Genomic DNA, 17,587 nt, shown 5'->3' on the forward strand with positions numbered 1-17,587 from the left:
AATCCCTGCACATACCTCTGTGCAGTAGTGTGATCTGGCCATACTGCAGTGATCACAATTGCGCCACAATGTACATTGAACCATCACACTTGTTCATTTGGTAGCTTTGTAATTCATGTCAGTTAATTTTTTGAAAAGCATTGCATTGGCTCAGTGCTTTGTTATGGGAGAGTGATTCACCTAACACTGCTGAGCTGATGCCAGCTTCATTAACTCAGCAGGAAAAAATGCATACTGAAAGATTGAAGTAAGAAAACCCCAGCATGCAAATACATAGATGTGATCCTAGTTGTAATGTGATTACGGTACTTGAAATATAAGTACGGTTGTTAATTTACCATCATTTTCTTTTTCTGGCTTTTTTTGTAGTTTTAATACAACTGCTTCCTTTTTGACACCCAAGTAAACCTGTCATAAATGGAACTAACAGAAACTGAGGAGATAGCAAAACAAAATGTGCATATTATTTCACCTATTCCATAGCACTATACATAGTACAAAACACATAGTGGGGAGCATAGATACATGAGCCACTCAAAACTATGTACAATCTGGAGACACCAGATGAGGAGACAAAGGGGTTAGCAGATGAGGCAATGTAAGCTATGACTTGCTAGCATATTATACATTTTTCTGAAAAAAATGAAATGTAAAGCCCTAGCTTACCCTCTTGCATTTTTTCATTTTGATTAAATCTCAACAAGATACTATGCAACTACTGAAACAATCCTCTATTTGATGCAGCTGTTCTAGATGAATTATTTTTGGAAGAATCACGAATGGGAGATCTGTGCACACGATATAGAGCTGGCAACCGTGTGGAAGTTTCCTCTTCTGCACACAACTATCACCTGTTGTTCCTCTTCCTTTTGCCTTCCCCCATTCCAAGCTCCTCCCAGCACTTATCTGACTTAAGTCTGTGGTCTACTGATGGGACAGGAGTTTGGGTAGTTCAAAGATTGCCTGTAAGTGCGTCTGACCTCAGCACTCAAGATGTCAGCATTACAAACCCAACCAGCTAGGTAATTAAAGCTCAATATTGCAACATTTATTTTAACAGTAAGTCTTGAACTTAACTTTAACATGCAGTTTTCATTTACGTTAGTCCACTAAACATCTCCAGCTTGATCTCCCTGTCATAGATTCCTGGAGGTGATCCCTCTCTGCCATCCACCTAGTTCAGGGATGTCGAACTCCAGCCCTCAAGGGCCAAAGTCTTCACACATTTTTGGCAAAGCTCAGATTAATTGAAGGGAGTGAATTAGGAAAGGTGTGGTTCATCAAGTAGAACACATTTCTCCATTTCTCAGTCCATCCTAAACACTGGCATGGATACAGCCCTTGAGGACTGAAGTTTGACATCCCAGAACTAGTTGGTGTGGACTAAACATGAACTGGTGCAGGACCAGTGGTGCCAGGTCCCAATCCTACACTCCTTAACTCAAAAAGTAGCCATACTTTCCTGTTGTGAAGGGAGAGTCTTAATTTCTTTGACATATTTATACAAAGAAATGAACAGTGGTGTAAATAACAGCCTTACTCTGGAGCATAATATTGTTGATGAGTTGATGCTGCCTGTGTTCCTTATTAAGTCAGCAAATTGGCATAATTACTATGCAGACGACCAGTCAATTGCTTTGTCCTCACGCAGGCCAATCAGAGCTTTGATTAACGTTGAAAGCCTGCCCATAATATTTACAATATTTGAAATTGGAAAAAATGGTACTGAGAGGAGAATGTGAGTGTGGAAGAGTGTCCTTCACCCCTGATTTTTTCTTTCCTTCTGAATTTTTTTAATGAACCGTCAAAGAGTCTGCATTGTCATGTCAAATACAGGGATAAGGGATGATGTGATAAGACAGCAGCATTCACTATATACCTTCTAGTTCTTATTACTTGTAATGTTTTATTTTCCTTCAGGGTGAAATAGATATGGTCTAGCCTAATAGCAATCTGTATTTGCATGTCACTAGTTCTTTAAATCACTGTAGCCTGTAGTCCTTGCAGGAGATGTAAGAAATAAAACTTGCATCAGCTGACCTGAAAGAGCTTGTACTTTACCTTTCTATAAAGATCTCTCGCTGTTCATACTTCCCAGTTCCCACAAGACTTTATAACCAAAGCGGAAGAAACCTGCTGGGTCTCGCTTTGATTGAACCCTCATTGTACTGTCCTTGACAGACAAATAAAAGAGATATTCTTAGAAACAAATAAGGGAAAGGAGAGATGAGGAAGGAAATTTTACATTAACGTAATACACATATTAGAAATGTATTTATACAAATTAACAAAAATGTGCCTCTTCAGTGAACACTCTAGATTTATAAAAGAAAGAGCCATAATTAACATTGATGTATTCTTTTATACAGTGTAAGGGAATAGTTTTAGTTTAATAGTCATTCATGAGTACAATAATGTAGTGTAGCTCAGTCTGCTTTCTAGGGGGGCTTAGATACTATTTTATGAGGCCGGGTGCACACATGGCAGAAACGCTTGCATTTTATGCAGCAATGTTAGTCTAGGGCCTAGGATCTCAACATGCGGTACGCGTACCCCAGGGGGTACTTCTGATGGTTCCAGGGGGTACTCGGGCTTGATATACTTAGCCAAGAATAACAAATTTAAAGTTTTAGAAAATGATAAATCTTAAACAGCACAAAATTAGTATTTTAGCTAATGAAAAGCAATAGTAAATACTTAGAGATTGAACCAATTATCATGTACTACGATTAAATATATATTTGTCAAGGGGTACTTGTGATAATGTTTACTTTGCTAGGGGGTACTTGGGGTGTAAAGGGTTTTAAAAGGGGTACATTTCAATAAAATGTTGAGAAACACTGGTCTAAGGGATGCAGAAGGACCAGCATTGCACTTACGTTTTACAGTAAGCATCTTGCAGATGCTGGTAGTGTTGCATAATATGCAGGCTGGCTGCCAAAATGCACATAATAAAAGTCTATGGAGACGCCTATTTTTTTCATGTGTTTTATGCTGCATTTTCAATTAAAAAGTAAAGATCTCTGATGTGTTTTTGTTTCCTGTTTTTTTCCTAGTGATTTGCATAAATTAAAAAAAACTATACAAAACACATATGCGTTTTTCATTAGGGAACCGCAAGCGCATTACAATGCATGCAAAAAGCAGACAAACGCACCAAAATCACACTTACTAATCGCAACTGCAAAATGCATTAAAAAGCATTACTCTAACACAAACGCACCTGCGGAAAACACTGGATTTTCACGCTATGTCATACGTGAACGCAACCTCAAACCTACAATACAATGTTAAAATAGATGAGGTATTATGTGGCTGATTCCGTAATCTTTCACATTAACAGGTAATCCTTTGTTGTCTATGGAGACTTTTACACCTATTGCGGTGCACCGTAAGTATCCAAGCAGGTGCAAGGGCAACAATGCCTTACTGCACGCCCCACGCTTAATGCACACTGCTTCAGTGCTTGGGGTAATGGAAGTCGGCATGCGCGGACCGATGGAAATCCCAGTGACGTACTTCCTGCCCAGCAAGGAGCACATCACTGAGCGTGGGCGGCACTATGCACATGCCCCTGTCAGCGCACTCTGCCGCAGGTTCAAATCTTTTGCATTGTCATTTTTTGCGTTGATGTGGGATGCGGCAATAGCATGGCACCCCCATTCCAACACAAAAAATAGATGTAAAACCGGCCTGATTGTGCACTGACAGTGCATGTAAAGATTAGCTGGCATTACATAAAGTGCATAATGAGCATTGTGCAATTGGAATAACTTACATTACGCCCACAACATACATGTTTTTTTTTTTGGTTTGTTTGTTTTTTTTTTATTTAAAACGTGACAGAAGAAATGTACAGTAGAGACACATACGATATATATAAACGTATTGCACAGCTATAAAAGACAGATACAGCAGTCTACAATATCTCTACATTAAAGCTGAACCTGAGCCCAGATTCTGCAAATACTATAGTTTATCACCACAATTTTTGCTATAACATACATTACATATACCAAAAATGTACGTCACAACTGTAATCTATGCAAAGGAACGTGTGTTATGCACTTTGTGTGACACCTATAATGTTTGCATGTGCCATCAGTGCACAATAAAGATTAGTGAATCGGGGCCTAAACGAGATAAAAACATAAGATCCAAGGCCCTCTCAAACTATTTTTTATTCTTTCAACGAAACCTAGTAGACCACGTAAACAGGTCAGAAGTGGAATGCTACAGAGAGTCATTGAGAATAAGTACTCTTACCTGTGGATGGATCTGAGCTGGCAGCACAATACAAGACTTCTCACTACAATCTGCCTTGTGACCTAAGTTGCCAAAACAGCAAAGTTAGGGCCCGTTTCAACTAGACCTGAAAAGTGGCCACTTCCTGCACACAATTTCAGATACAGAAACACAGCCTGATGAAATCAATTATCTGCAAGTCTCATTGTTTTATTTTGTTTTGAACATAAAATATAAAAGATTCCATTCTGTGAAACAGCAATTTATTTACAGTGGCACTGTAGTGGCATATAATAGAATGCAGTAAATTATTCAGAATATTCACAAGTAGAATAAAAGCATGTGCACCTTCCGTCCGTTGCTGTGTCTGTTTATTAACCAACGACAACAAAGCCAGGAAATATTACATCATATCCTTGCTTGAAGTGTTAGCATGTGGGGGAGTGGAGGTGGGTGGCGGGTACAAACGGGGGACTAGCGACGGCCTTTCATGTCTGCTGACGCTTGGTCATGCTGCGTTCCACCAGCGTGACCAAGCATCATCCAATGCAAAACAGCCATCGCTAGTCCCCCGTTTGTACCCGCCACCCACTTCCACTCCCACAGCTACCACACATGCTGACATGTCGTTGATTAATAAACAGGCACAGCAACGGACAGAAGGTGCGCTGCTTTTGTTCTACTTGTGAATGTACTTTGTTCTTCCTTTTGCTACATTGACGGAGCACCTGTCCAGGTGATTACAAGACAACAGGAATCAAGCAACTGTGGTGAGAGTACTGTTACAATTACTTCCTCACTCTTTTGGACATTAATCATAGCGGGGCTGCATATCTGCTACTTTTCCATGTAACAAATTATTCAGGATACCCGCTTCTACATTAATTATTCTGGTTTCTGCATCAGAAACACTTCCTGTATCCAGTGGCGTAGCTAAGGAGCTGTGGGCCCCAATGCAAGTTTTACAATGGGCCCCCCCAAGCACTCTATACATAACAATTGATACTGCACACCAAAACCTGCCAATGGCAACTACCGTGTCAGAGGTGCAAGAAAAGGATGGGGCACAGATTGTTAATGATTACCACTTTTCAAAGTATCTATAGAAGTGATTATTATGATCACAGGACCAATAGAGAGCTAATACTGTAGTTGAGGGAGGGCCCTTCGGGGCCCCGAAACGGTGGCTACCTCTGCAACCCCTATTGCTACCCCCCTGCCTGTATCTATATTTTGCTGGATATTGCTATGTAACCTCGCTCTCCAAGTGAGCCTCTGCTGTTTATTATGCAGAACTTCTCGCTGTGCACTTTGGGAGACAAGATGTTGTTTCTTTTCAGTTTGGAACTCACGATAAACAAACATTCTGCAGTGATAAACCTTGCCATCACTAAAGATGTCACCATATGTGTTATATTTCTGAATGTAAATCAAGAAGAGGAAAGATTTTACAATGGGTGAACACTGACTAAATATATATAAAGAAATATTGTACAAAATATACAATTTTTTAATTAGGTTATTTTCAATAAAGTTCCTCTTTAAAGCTTCCCTTCTGTTGAAAATGTTATTATGCTGATGGAACACTAGTTTCATATGTTCGCTATAGGAAGCATAGTGACCTATTGCATCTGCTTTATGAATATTACCTTAGCAATACATATTCTGTAGGAGGTGAGTTATTTGTGCTTAATGTATACACATTACCCCACTGCCTCCCCCAGTTATAATACTGAGATGGATTCTAAAACCTCCAGGTAAGTTCATCTAACTAATTGTTTCTTTGTCAGACACCAGTAAACTGGGTGTATTCCTTTAATTTAACACTTAAAGGGGAACTGAAGAGAGAGGTATATGGAGGCTATCATGTTTGTTTCCTTTTAATCAATACCAGTTGCCTGGCAGCCCTGCTGGTCTATTTCTCTGCAGTAGTATCTGATTAAAACCAGAAACTAGCATGCAGCTAGTCTTGTCAGATCAGACTTATAAGTCTGAACCACTGAAACACCTGATCTGCTGCATGCTTGTTCAGGGGCTATGGCTAATAGTATTAGAGGCAGAGGATCAGCAGGGCTGCCAGGCAACTGGTATTGTCTAAAAGGAAATAAACATGACAGCCTCCATATACCTCTCTCTTCAGTTCCCCTTTAACAAATTGATGTCTTGTAAAATGCACTTAATCGCAGGGTACATGCTGTCTTGTCCTCCCTGGGATTAAGGTGGCACACAGATCTGAGCAGACAATGTATAATGCATACATATCTTTGCTCAGCTAGAAAATGAACAGTAGTTAGCAAGTAAAATCAGATAACCATTGATCAGTTAGCAGCTATGTTAATTAATCAAATGTTGGCAGAAGATAGTTACACATGTGTCAATAGCAGCTCAGTGTGGGCCACAAAGCAATCAATTTATCACTTTGCGCCACACCATCACAGCTGAAATCTGATTGAGTCTTCGTTGAACTTTTGCCTCTACTAGCGTAATACCGCAATTATATTTCACCAGAAATCTGATTGTGAATTGATTGGACCACTGTATGTATTGCTTGATGCAGTACAACCCTGTGTGGCCCCTGATCCCTGTCCATTACACATTCACTTAATTGAGATTTACCACCATACCCAGTTTAGCTTTTTATTAATGAACTGTAAATCAAAGTTTGTCAGTCAAGCTTGGCTAGGGGTCATTTGATCACAGGCAGATCTGCCAGAAATCCATCCATGCATAGCCACCTTAAGTGATCAACTAGCAGCTTTGTTTTGCCAAATTCTGCTTCCTTTTCCTGTGTGAATGAGATTTGCATATTAGGTGAATTCTCTACTCAAGGCTAGTGACACAGCTATGACTAAGGAGCGAACCATGCTCCGATACGCGTGAGCTATGTTTTTTCTTTTAAGCCTATGTCCATGATTATGTTGCAGTTAAGATTGGACAACGTCACTTTCCAGTTTGAGCAAATTTTTCTTCCCTTTGAAAGTGACGCAAATAGCTTTGTAGGTGTAACATGTTGTTAGAACAGAGAAAAAGTACTTGTCTCTCACTTGTCATTTTTGGGCCATTATATTCTCCCTGCACAGCCCCCTCTGTTCTGTTCTCCTGTCTCACTCCATTTCCCTGCTCTATACACTGCGCTTAGTGCATACAGAACTGCCATATTAAGCAACACTATAATACTCTCATTCAATTATTTATTCCAAAGTGTAATAGATATGGGGGCTTATTATGGCTTAAGGTGCGTACACACGCACCACCGCTCGGCAGATCGTTCAGAACGTCCGCCCAGCGGAAGGGTCTGACGGACCCGTCGTTGCCGGATGTACTGCGTGTGTACGCACCTTTATGTGACATATGTAATTTGGGCCTGGCTGGAGTGCATAAAGTGTACTGTGTGTTAGTATGTACAGTATGCCTGTGTGAATACACAATGGCCGTATGCAATTACATTCTTCCCCTGAGTTTTCTCCTAGGTGATATTTTCACACCTTGTCATAAGATGCCTTTTAATCCACCAGCAAGCAAGAAAATACTCAGAATAATTTAATTAGTACTTTTTCACCAACTTTTAGGTACTTTTTCAGTCGTAAAATGCTTAAATGTTATTTGAAAGAAAATATGAAAATGATCTCCTAGGAGATAACTCAGAGAAGACAACATTTTTATTGTGCTGTTCTCCTGGCAGACTCCAAGCGCTTGTGCTGCAGCCACTACTAGGGCATGCTCAGTAGGCAGTTTAGCCCAAGCTCCTTACTGAAAAGGTGCTGGCTTACTGAACAGGAAGGGTCAAGATTTAAACCCAAGTCTCCTGCTATCCAGTCACTACTCAGTAGAATAAGTTAATTGCATATGTGCGTTGGTGTGTGTATGTATGTTTTGTATGCACAAGCAATTATGTGCGCAATTCATATCTGTGTACATTTATGTGCATTGTGTGTATGTGGGAATGTGTCTTTGAATTACAGTGATGTGAAAAACTATTTGCCCCCTTCCTGATTTCTTATTCTTTTGCATGTTTGTCACACTTAAAGCGGAATATAACCCTGCATTTCAACTTTGCTCTAAAACATTATTTACAGTATATTATATGCAACCAGCATTTTTTTTTTTTTACTAGACCAGCATTGGAAGGGTTACACAGGGCTTTAAAGTTCCTGGAGATTTCTGCAGATGCATCCGAAGCTGACATAGATACATTTTGTTTACATAAATGTATCGAAGTGTTGAATGTGACTCATCTCTCGGACTGAGAAGAAGCTGGAGGACAGCCAAAGAGTGTGTAACATTTCTCAATAGATACATATAACTAAATAGAATGTAACAATCTGAACTTCTGCATATCTCTCCACGGAACTTTAAACCTCTGTGTTTAACCCTTCCAATGCTGGTCTAATAAAAAAAATGCTTTTTGCATATAATATGCTGTAAATAATGTTTTAGAGCAAAGTTGAAATGCAGGGTTATATTCCGCTTTAAATGTTTCTGCTCATCAAAAATCATTAACTATTAGTCAAAGATAACATAATTGAACACAAAATGCAGTTTTAAATGATGGTGGTTTATTATTTAGTGAGAAAAAAAAACTCCAAACCTACATGGCCCTGTGTGAAAAAGAAATTGCCCCCTGAACCTAATAACTGGTTGGGCCACCCTTAGCAGCAATAACTGCAATCAAGCGTTTGCAATAACTTGCAACTAGTCTTTTACAGCGCTCTGGATGAATTTTTTGCCCACTCATCTTTGCAGAATTGTTGTAATTCAGCTTTATTTGAGGGTTTTCTAGCATGAACTGCCTTTTTAAGGTCATGCCACAACATCTCAATAGGATTCAGGTCAGGACTTTGACTAGGCCACTCAAAAGTCTTCATTTTGTTTTTCTTCAGCCATTCAGAGGTGGATTTGCTGGTGTGTTTTGGGTCATTGTCCTCCTGAAGCACCCAAGATCGCTTCAGCTTGAGTTGACGAACAGATGACCGGACATTCTCCTTCAGGATTTTTTGGTAGATAGTAGAATTCATGGTTCCATCTATCACAGCAAGCCTTCCAGGTCCTGAAGCAGCAAAACAACCCCAGACCATCACACTACCACCACCATATTTTACTGTTGGTATGATGTTCTTTTGCTGAAATGCTGTGTTACTTCTACGCCAGATGTAACGGGACATGCACCTTCCAAAAAGTTCAACTTTTGTCTTGTCGGTCCACAAGGTATTTTCCCAAAAGTCTTGGCAATCATTGAGATGTTTTTTAGCAAAATTGAGATGAGCCTTAATGTTCTTTTTGCTTAAAAGTGGTTTGCGCCTTGGATATCTGCCATGCAGGCCGTTTTTGCCCAGTCTCTTTCTTATGGTGGAGTCGTGAACACTGACCTTAATTGAGGCAAGTGAGGCCTGCAGTTCTTTAGATGTTGTCCTGGGGTCTTTTGTGGCCTCTCGGATGAGTTTTCTCTGCGCTCTTGGGGTAATTTTGGTCGGCCGGCCACTCCTGGGAAGGTTTATCACTGTTCCATGTTTTTGCCATTTGTGGATTATGGCTCTCACTGTGGTTCGCTGGAGTCCCAAAGCTTTAGAAATGGCTTCATAACCTTTACCAGACTGATAGATCTCAATTACTTTTGTTCTCATTTGTTCCTGAATTTCGTTGGATCTTGGCATGATGTCTAGCTTTTGAGGTGCTTTTGGTCTACTTCTCTGTGTCAGATAGCTCTTATTTAAAGAGAATCTGAAGCCAAAATAAAAATGGCTTTTTAGCTTATATCCCTATGAGGCATGTATGCCCCAGCTAAAACGCCGCTATTTCGCTGCATAACGAGGGGTCTTTACCCCTCAAATCCCCCCTGTGCTGCCCGGGGAATGCTTCCGTGTGAGGCAGGGCTATGAGCTGCAGCCCTGCCTCACACGCGTCTGTCAGCGGCAGATCTCTGCCTCTCCACCACCCCTCTCAGTCTTCCTTCGCTGAGAGGGGCGGGGGAGAGGCCGAGATACGCGCTGACAGACGTGTGTGAGGCAGGGCTGTGGCTCATACCCCGGCCTCACACGGAAGCACACAGGGGCAGCAAAATCCACGACCAAGAAAGTTGTGGATTTTGCGGAGGGATTTGGGGGGTAAAGACCCCTCATTATGCAGCGCAATAGGGGTGTTTTAGCTGGGGCATACATGCCTCATAGGGATATAAGCTAAAAAGCCATTTTTATTTTGGCTTCAGATTCTCTTTAAAGAGAAACTCCAACCTAGAATTGAACTTTATCCCAATCAGTAGCTGATACCCCCTTTTACATGAGAAATATAATGCTTTTCACAAACAGACCATCAGGGGGCGCTGTATGACTGATTTTGTGCTGAAACCCCTCCCACAAGAAGCTCTGGGAACTCGGTACTCTGGGCAAACTGCCACAATGTAACAATGTTCACAGACAGGAAATAGCTGTTTACAGCTGTCTGTAACAGCCAGAACAGCTAGGAGCAGCTACATAACCTGCCCACTGTAAAAATGTCACCATGTAATAAATGTCAGAATGTAAATTGGGGAGAGGCAAGATTTTACAATGAGCAAACACTGACTAAATCATTTATACATAATTATGGTAAAAATGAAGCACTTTTTTTACTACATTATTTTCACTGGAGTTCCTCTTTATTTAAGTGATTTCTTGATTGAAACAGGTTTGGCAGTAATCAGGCCTGGGGGTGACTACAGAAATTGAACTCAGGTGTGATAAACAACAGTTATTTTTTAACAAGGGGGGCAATCACTTTTTCACACAGGGCCATGTAGATTTGGAGTTTTTTTTCTCACTAAATAATAAAAACCATCATTTAATTATGTTATCTTTGACTAATAGTTAACGGTTTTTGATGAGCAGAAACATTTAAGTAGGACAAACATGCAAAAGAATAAGAAATCCGGAAGGAGGCAAAGCGTTTTTCACATCACTGTATGTGTGTATTGTGTGTTTATATTTGTAAAGTATGTGTCTGAATTATGTTTGATGTACATGCAATATGTCAGCTAAGGAACCATTATGCTATCCAGCCACTACTCAGTAGAATAAGTTAATTGCATATGGGCCTATGTGTGTGCATGTATACTTTGTATGCACAAGCAAGCTTGGCATGTGTGCATTTCATGTCTGTGTACATGCATGTACATCGCTTGTATGTGTGCATGTGTTTTTGAATTATGTGTGTATTGTATGTTTGTATTATTTAAAGTATGTGTCTGAATTATGTTTGATGTACATGCAGTATGTCAGCTAAGGAACCTGGCAAATAGAGTCTTGTGTGCTGTATGACATTGTCCCAGTTCTTCTCTCTGTGGTTGACTTCACACTCTGGAGAAGGCAAGTAAGCAGTGCCTGACTGCACAGATTATCAACCTATGATAACAGTAGCAGTCAGGCAATGTTTTCCAACTTGCTTGATTGCTATTTCTCCAACTTTAATCATTCATTGATGTTCGCCAGAGAAGCAAAACGTATACCAAGGATTCTTCAGACCAGTCAAGAACACTCAACTATGGCAACTGTGAGGCTGCAAGTGAAAAAGACCTTGTTCCAGTGCATCACATAAATGTCCTTAAAGTGATCCTGCCATGGATTGCTGATAATAGAATTGGTAATACCACTTACAATGCAGCCTGAGCAACCTAGCTACATTTCCTACTTTCAATGATGACCCCTTGCTATATTAAGAGTATGCTATCTTAGGTCAGGTTTTCAGTTTACCCACACTATCCCATGCGAACACTGCTGGGCCTATAGTATTGATGGAGAGAATGGTTTATGGTTTGTGCTGGTCGAGTGTCATGATCGCTGCTGCAGCAGGTATTCCTGGAAGTAGTAGTGCTGCAGCTCAGGCAGTTCTGATCTCTTTCCATGCAAGCTGCATAGCTTTGTCTGCCTTTCCCTGCTGTCAGCTTGTGACTGATTATCATTCACCTGTGTGGGAATCTGCATGTCTGCTCCCATTGGATGACCTCAGTATAAAGATCTGCTTCCTGCAGGACTCCTTGGGTTTTCATAGCTTCAGTTTAAGCCTGTCTTGCTGTCGCTTCAGCCCCCGATCGTGTTTCTTGTTCTAAAGATACTTTGCTGGTTTTGCATCATATATTGGTTCATTGCCCATATATATGCATACCAGCACGTTTATTATTTTCCTTGTATTCGTGTTACGTTGATACATCAGTGACGCTGATATATACGTACACGAACTGTTTATATCCTGTGTTCAGCTAGTCAGTTCTAGCACGTTGATCACCCGTGCTGAGCTAGTTATCCTGTTCCTGGTCCTGTTTGTGGATTGCGTTCATCTCTGCGAGGAGATAACGAATCCTTCTGAATCCTGTCCTGTTACCGTTTGTGGATTGCGTTCATCTCTGCGAAGAGATAGCGAATCCTTCTGAGTCCTGTTCCCTGTATCGTTCCAGTCCTAAGTCAGTGTTCCTGCTTATGTCATATATCGGTTCATTGCCGATATATACATATGTTAGTCAGACGTTACAAATAGTTTCATTGATAGCTGTAATTGTAATACGCTAGGAAATCATACTATTTGTATATTTGTCTGTGTTACGTTCATCTATCTTGATCCTGCTAATTCCTGACTATCCTGTCCTGTCTTTGTGAGGCACGCCATCGCCGCTACGCTTTGGCTGCCTCATTCCAGTCTGTCTTGTTGTGGACGCTTGCTGTCACTAAGTAGCGGCTAGCTAGCAAGCGTTCATTCTGTCTACCTGTCCTGATCTCCTCAGTTCTGGTTTATGCGCTCAGCGCTACCTTGCGCTGAGACGTTATCGCGAAAGTATTGTTTGTGGCTGTCGGATCTGCACCGGCTCTGTGCGCCACAATCTCCTTCTGGAGTCAGTCCTCCCCTCCACTATACTAGGGATAGCCTGTTTCCTTGTGCTAGTGTGTGTACCTCCTCCACGTCAGCTCATGCGTTGCATGCTGACTGTGGAGAATACACCACCAAGCCTTACATCGAGGAAATGGCCAGGGAGGGAGGGGACAAGATTGGACTTCCATACTAGGAATGGGTACATGTAACGTGGTAGCGGATTTATCAGGTAGAAAAACTGTACTATTTTTAGATGTATGTATAGAACAGTAGTGTTACATATTCAACTCGTATAATGCTGATGTAAATATATTCATATATGCCATTAACATACTTCTTGACCCTGTAAATTTTTTGCAGCAGATAAAAATGGTGCAGGACAAACGGCAGTAAAAATGGCGCCGCCTTTGGCGGCAATAGTAAAAGCCGTAATTAGCAGCAAGGAATTTCCTGATAATCGACACCTATGTATCCACATAGCCACACATATATATATATATATATATATATATATATATATATATATATATATATATATATATATATACCTATTGGACAAAGTGGAAGCTCACATTCATACTTCTGATCTGTATGTGTAAACTGATTTTTTTTTTTATTAAATAAACAAAATTTTACATGTTTTTTTGTATCTTTCTCATTTAGGAGCAGACATTGTCCAATGGCTGATGAAGAACCTCAATGTTGAAGATCCAGGTGATCAAGTCTCATAGCATATAGTCTGTTTATGAATTAATTAATTTACATGAGGAAAAGAACTTAAAGTAACTTGTATTTATGCTCCTACTCCTAAAATTGACCATTTTAGATATCCCATGGTTTTATTTTATATTTAAACAGTTACAAAGCAGATTGAATGTTTTGTTGCCTCTGATCAGTGCCAGCCTAATAAGTGTTCCAGAGTTAGAAAAAGGTCAATAGTTCATGCATTTTATCTCCCTTTGTTCTCAGAAGCTGTATTCTGCCAGGAAAACTTTATGGCTGTAATTAGCTTATCAGTGATGTTTACTATATTCCTGACAAGGTACTGACAAGACTGAAGCTGTCACCTCCATGCCTGGAAATTAACTGTTTCAGGCAGCAAAATAGAACAAGTGAAACAGCCTAGTTATTAATGTTTTGTACAGTACATACACATGTTTATCTCATCATGTCACCTGTCCCCTCGGGTACACTTCAATGTTTGTGCTCTGTTCCCACTACTTAAAAGTGCTGTAAGAAAACAAATGGCCACCTAAAAACATCTATAGATGTTGTACAAACATGAACTTTATTAAAAGACTTTTAAAAACAAAAAGGGTCAAGAAAAAAACAAACCATTATATTCAAATTAATTTAAGAACAATCAAGACAAATCCATGATTGAGGCTGAAGTACTTGTAAAGGCCTAGGCTTGTTGCCACATTCCATAGTTTATCTGCCCCCATCCTTTCAGCTTAGCGGCTCATTCCTTATATCCATTTCCATTTTATTCTCACGGATTTAATTATAACTATGGCTCTTTCTTCTCCGCCACTCCTTAGATTCACATAATGTTAAGCCTTATGCAATCTACATTTTCCAGACTGTTTGAGCTTCATTTTGTACATATACTCTGCAGATTAATATCTCTGATTCCATGTTGAACAATATCAAAATCAGAGCTCTGTTTTCCTATCCATTCCTGAAGACCTTTCCATTCTATGGTACTTTTTTTACTTTAAGGGCTCTTTCACACTAAGGCGTTGCGTTTGATGCGACGTTAAGGTCGCATAACGTGCCCCTAACGCAACGCATGTTAGCTTTGAAGTTGGACGTTATATGGAACTGCGTTATGCGTCTCTTGATGTGTACTTTATGCGTACTTTTTGACTCATACTGATCGAAAGAAAACGGTGCATGCGTCACATTTAAAATAACCCCGAAAACATTACTGAGCATGTGCAAACAGTCAAACGTAGCTAATAACGCAGACAACGCACAGCATGCAGCACCTTCTACATATCGCTACACGTTACACACAACGCAACGTGAGCACTGTGAATGTAACACATACATTGTGCTGCTGTGCGTTAGCCTGCGTTATTACTTTATATAACGTGCGGCTGTAACATCGCACTGTGAAAGCAGCCTAAGTTGAGTCCTAATAGTTATCCCAGTCATGAAGTGACTGGATTCTTATGCCTGGATACAGGTTCTAGTTGTGTTCCGTAGAGTTTAGTTTAGATCACAGGTGTCAAACACAAGCCCGCAGGCCAAATGTGGCCCGCTTTGCCATTTCATGTGCCCCTTGAGGGCCTCCAATGTCCATCATTGTAAGCAGCAAAAGAAGGACAGTACACCTTCCTGTCCGGAGGAGCACACCGGTTGCAGTGTCTCTGATTGAAATATTGTCTATTTGAGCCGGGGTGCAATAATTCATGGGACACCCCTAACAAGATTAGAGGTATGCAGCATAGAACGTGTGGCTGTCAGGAAGATCAGAGGAGACCTGAAGCAGCACTGGAGCAGGTAAATATTAAACTGCTGCACTGCGCTACTCTGCAGAAGGGGGAGCAGATGGCCCCTCCCCCTGGGGTCCCTATAGATACGCCACTTAGGTTGAGGCAACTCAATAAATGTTAAATCTCAATAAACAATTTGGCTCATGACCTACACTAGGTTTTAGATGTTGGCCCCTTATGTGATTGAGTTTGACACCCCTGGTTTAGATCATGGGGTTACAAGCCCCCAGATACCTTATTTGCCTTTTACTGAATATAATATGTTTTTTTCTACTCATTTCCATATATGAAGGTTGTTAAGACCTTACCTGAACCATGCCCTGTGGTATACTTGGCTGTATCATAATGTTCTTCCTAGACAATAAAAAATGTTGTTATTGAAAAAAAAGCATGGGTTTGCACACTAGCAAATTAGATTGCCTACAAATTAGGGTTCTCTTTCATAGTACAAAGAAAAAAGTAGAAGGAGGAGCGCTCCGTAGTGTATTAAAACTTTGAATAGAAAAACACGCAATGATTAGAAACACTTACTATAAAGTGATGAAAGACAGACATATCTTGGGTAAAAAAACCCAAACCGATGACCCTGGGTGGCAACCTGTTCCTCCTCTGTGGCCAGCAGTGGGGGTAGTCCTAGATGTTAATGGACAATGGGAGCCTTTCCTTTGATCGGTGGGTGCAGTAACTTCGCAACGCGTTTCGGCGTATCCATGCCTTTGTCAAGCTTTGCATGTTTTTTTATTAAAAGTTTTAATACACTACGGAGCGCTCCTCCTTCTACTTTTTTTCTTTGTGCTACAGTTATACCCTTCAGCCGAGGGTGGAGGAGCTGCTAGTGGTTGTATCAGGAATAACCAGAGTTGTGTATGATTAGCGCAAGATTGCACATCGTTTTTCTTCTCTTTCATAGTGCAGGTGAACACCCAACCCCCCTTCCCCAATGCATGTCAACTGCAAGTTAATGTGTTTTTTTTTTTTTACCATGACTGGCATCGGCAGCTCCCACTTGCCCTCCCCTCTCCATAGAGCAGAACATGCTGCTCACCAAGCAGTGTGTTTGTACAGGAAAAGGCCACCCAAATGATCAAAAATAATTGTTTCACACCACCATTATTGAAAGTGCGTACTGAAAGATAAAATGCCCCGTTTAAGCAGCTGTCAGATGGAGTGGAGATCTGTCTGTGGGGTGACCACTCTGCACTAGTCTCTCCAGCCAATTACTGATGGAGTCTCACATCCTTTGCCCGCTCTTACCAAATCCTGCATACAAAAGAGGAAAGACAAGATAAAAGATAAAAGAAAGATCACTTGTCTAAGAATCCTCAAAACGGTCACAGTCAGAAAGGTACTGAGTTCATTTGGAATAGTGAAATCTTGAAATTACAGACCTTTAGCTCAGTAACACTCAAATCTAAGGCTTAAGGACAGGCATTTTGATTGAACGTCTCAAGCATACAGTTCTACAAGCCCAGGATGCTTTGAGCAGTCCCTCAGGACACTTAACATGCACTATAATACCCGAGTATATGAAGCAACTGTGCTGTAATTATCCTACTGAGCCAGATGAATTATCAAGGCCGGACATTTCCCAGGAGTGAGATCGCCAATGCCTAAAAATCACACACAGCCAGCATATATTTTTCATAAAACCTTTTACTTTTTTTTTTTTTAAGGACATATGTCTTGATTTATTCCTTAAAATATCTTGCAGGGATATTAAAAATGGTGATGAAATGCAGAGTAAAAGGTAATGGGTTGGAAACTGTGCATTCAGTCCGCATTTCTGCTTTACTGAACGCATATTCTTCTTGAAAATCAGAGTAAAGCCTTAGTTAGTCTAAAAAAAAAAAAATGAAATGCCATTGTGTCTATCTTTTCATGGGGAACTGCACCTAATATCAGGCCCAGGTCCCAGCAGCAATTTTATTTTCGCAATTTTTTGACAGAAAAATAAAGCAGTTCATAAACTTGGAGCCTTGGTGTCCTGAGGAGGCGTGGCATCATGCGAA

At 40.6% G+C, this 17,587-nt stretch overlaps 1 protein-coding gene across 3 annotated transcripts in view; it reads left to right on the forward strand.

Moving 5' to 3' along the window:
* The window catches only part of RGS6 (regulator of G protein signaling 6), a 531,053-nt gene that overhangs the window by 362,943 nt on the left and 150,523 nt on the right, over positions 1-17,587 (forward strand). For all 3 annotated transcript variants that reach the window (XM_068254099.1, XM_068254101.1, XM_068254100.1), the window contains one exon: positions 13,741-13,791. In XM_068254099.1, the coding sequence (XP_068110200.1) occupies positions 13,741-13,791 (51 nt within the window). The remainder of the gene's footprint in view (positions 1-13,740; positions 13,792-17,587) is intronic.

Source organism: Hyperolius riggenbachi, chromosome 9 (genome assembly GCF_040937935.1).
Source record: "Hyperolius riggenbachi isolate aHypRig1 chromosome 9, aHypRig1.pri, whole genome shotgun sequence".
Taxonomy (NCBI): Eukaryota; Metazoa; Chordata; class Amphibia; order Anura; family Hyperoliidae; genus Hyperolius; species Hyperolius riggenbachi.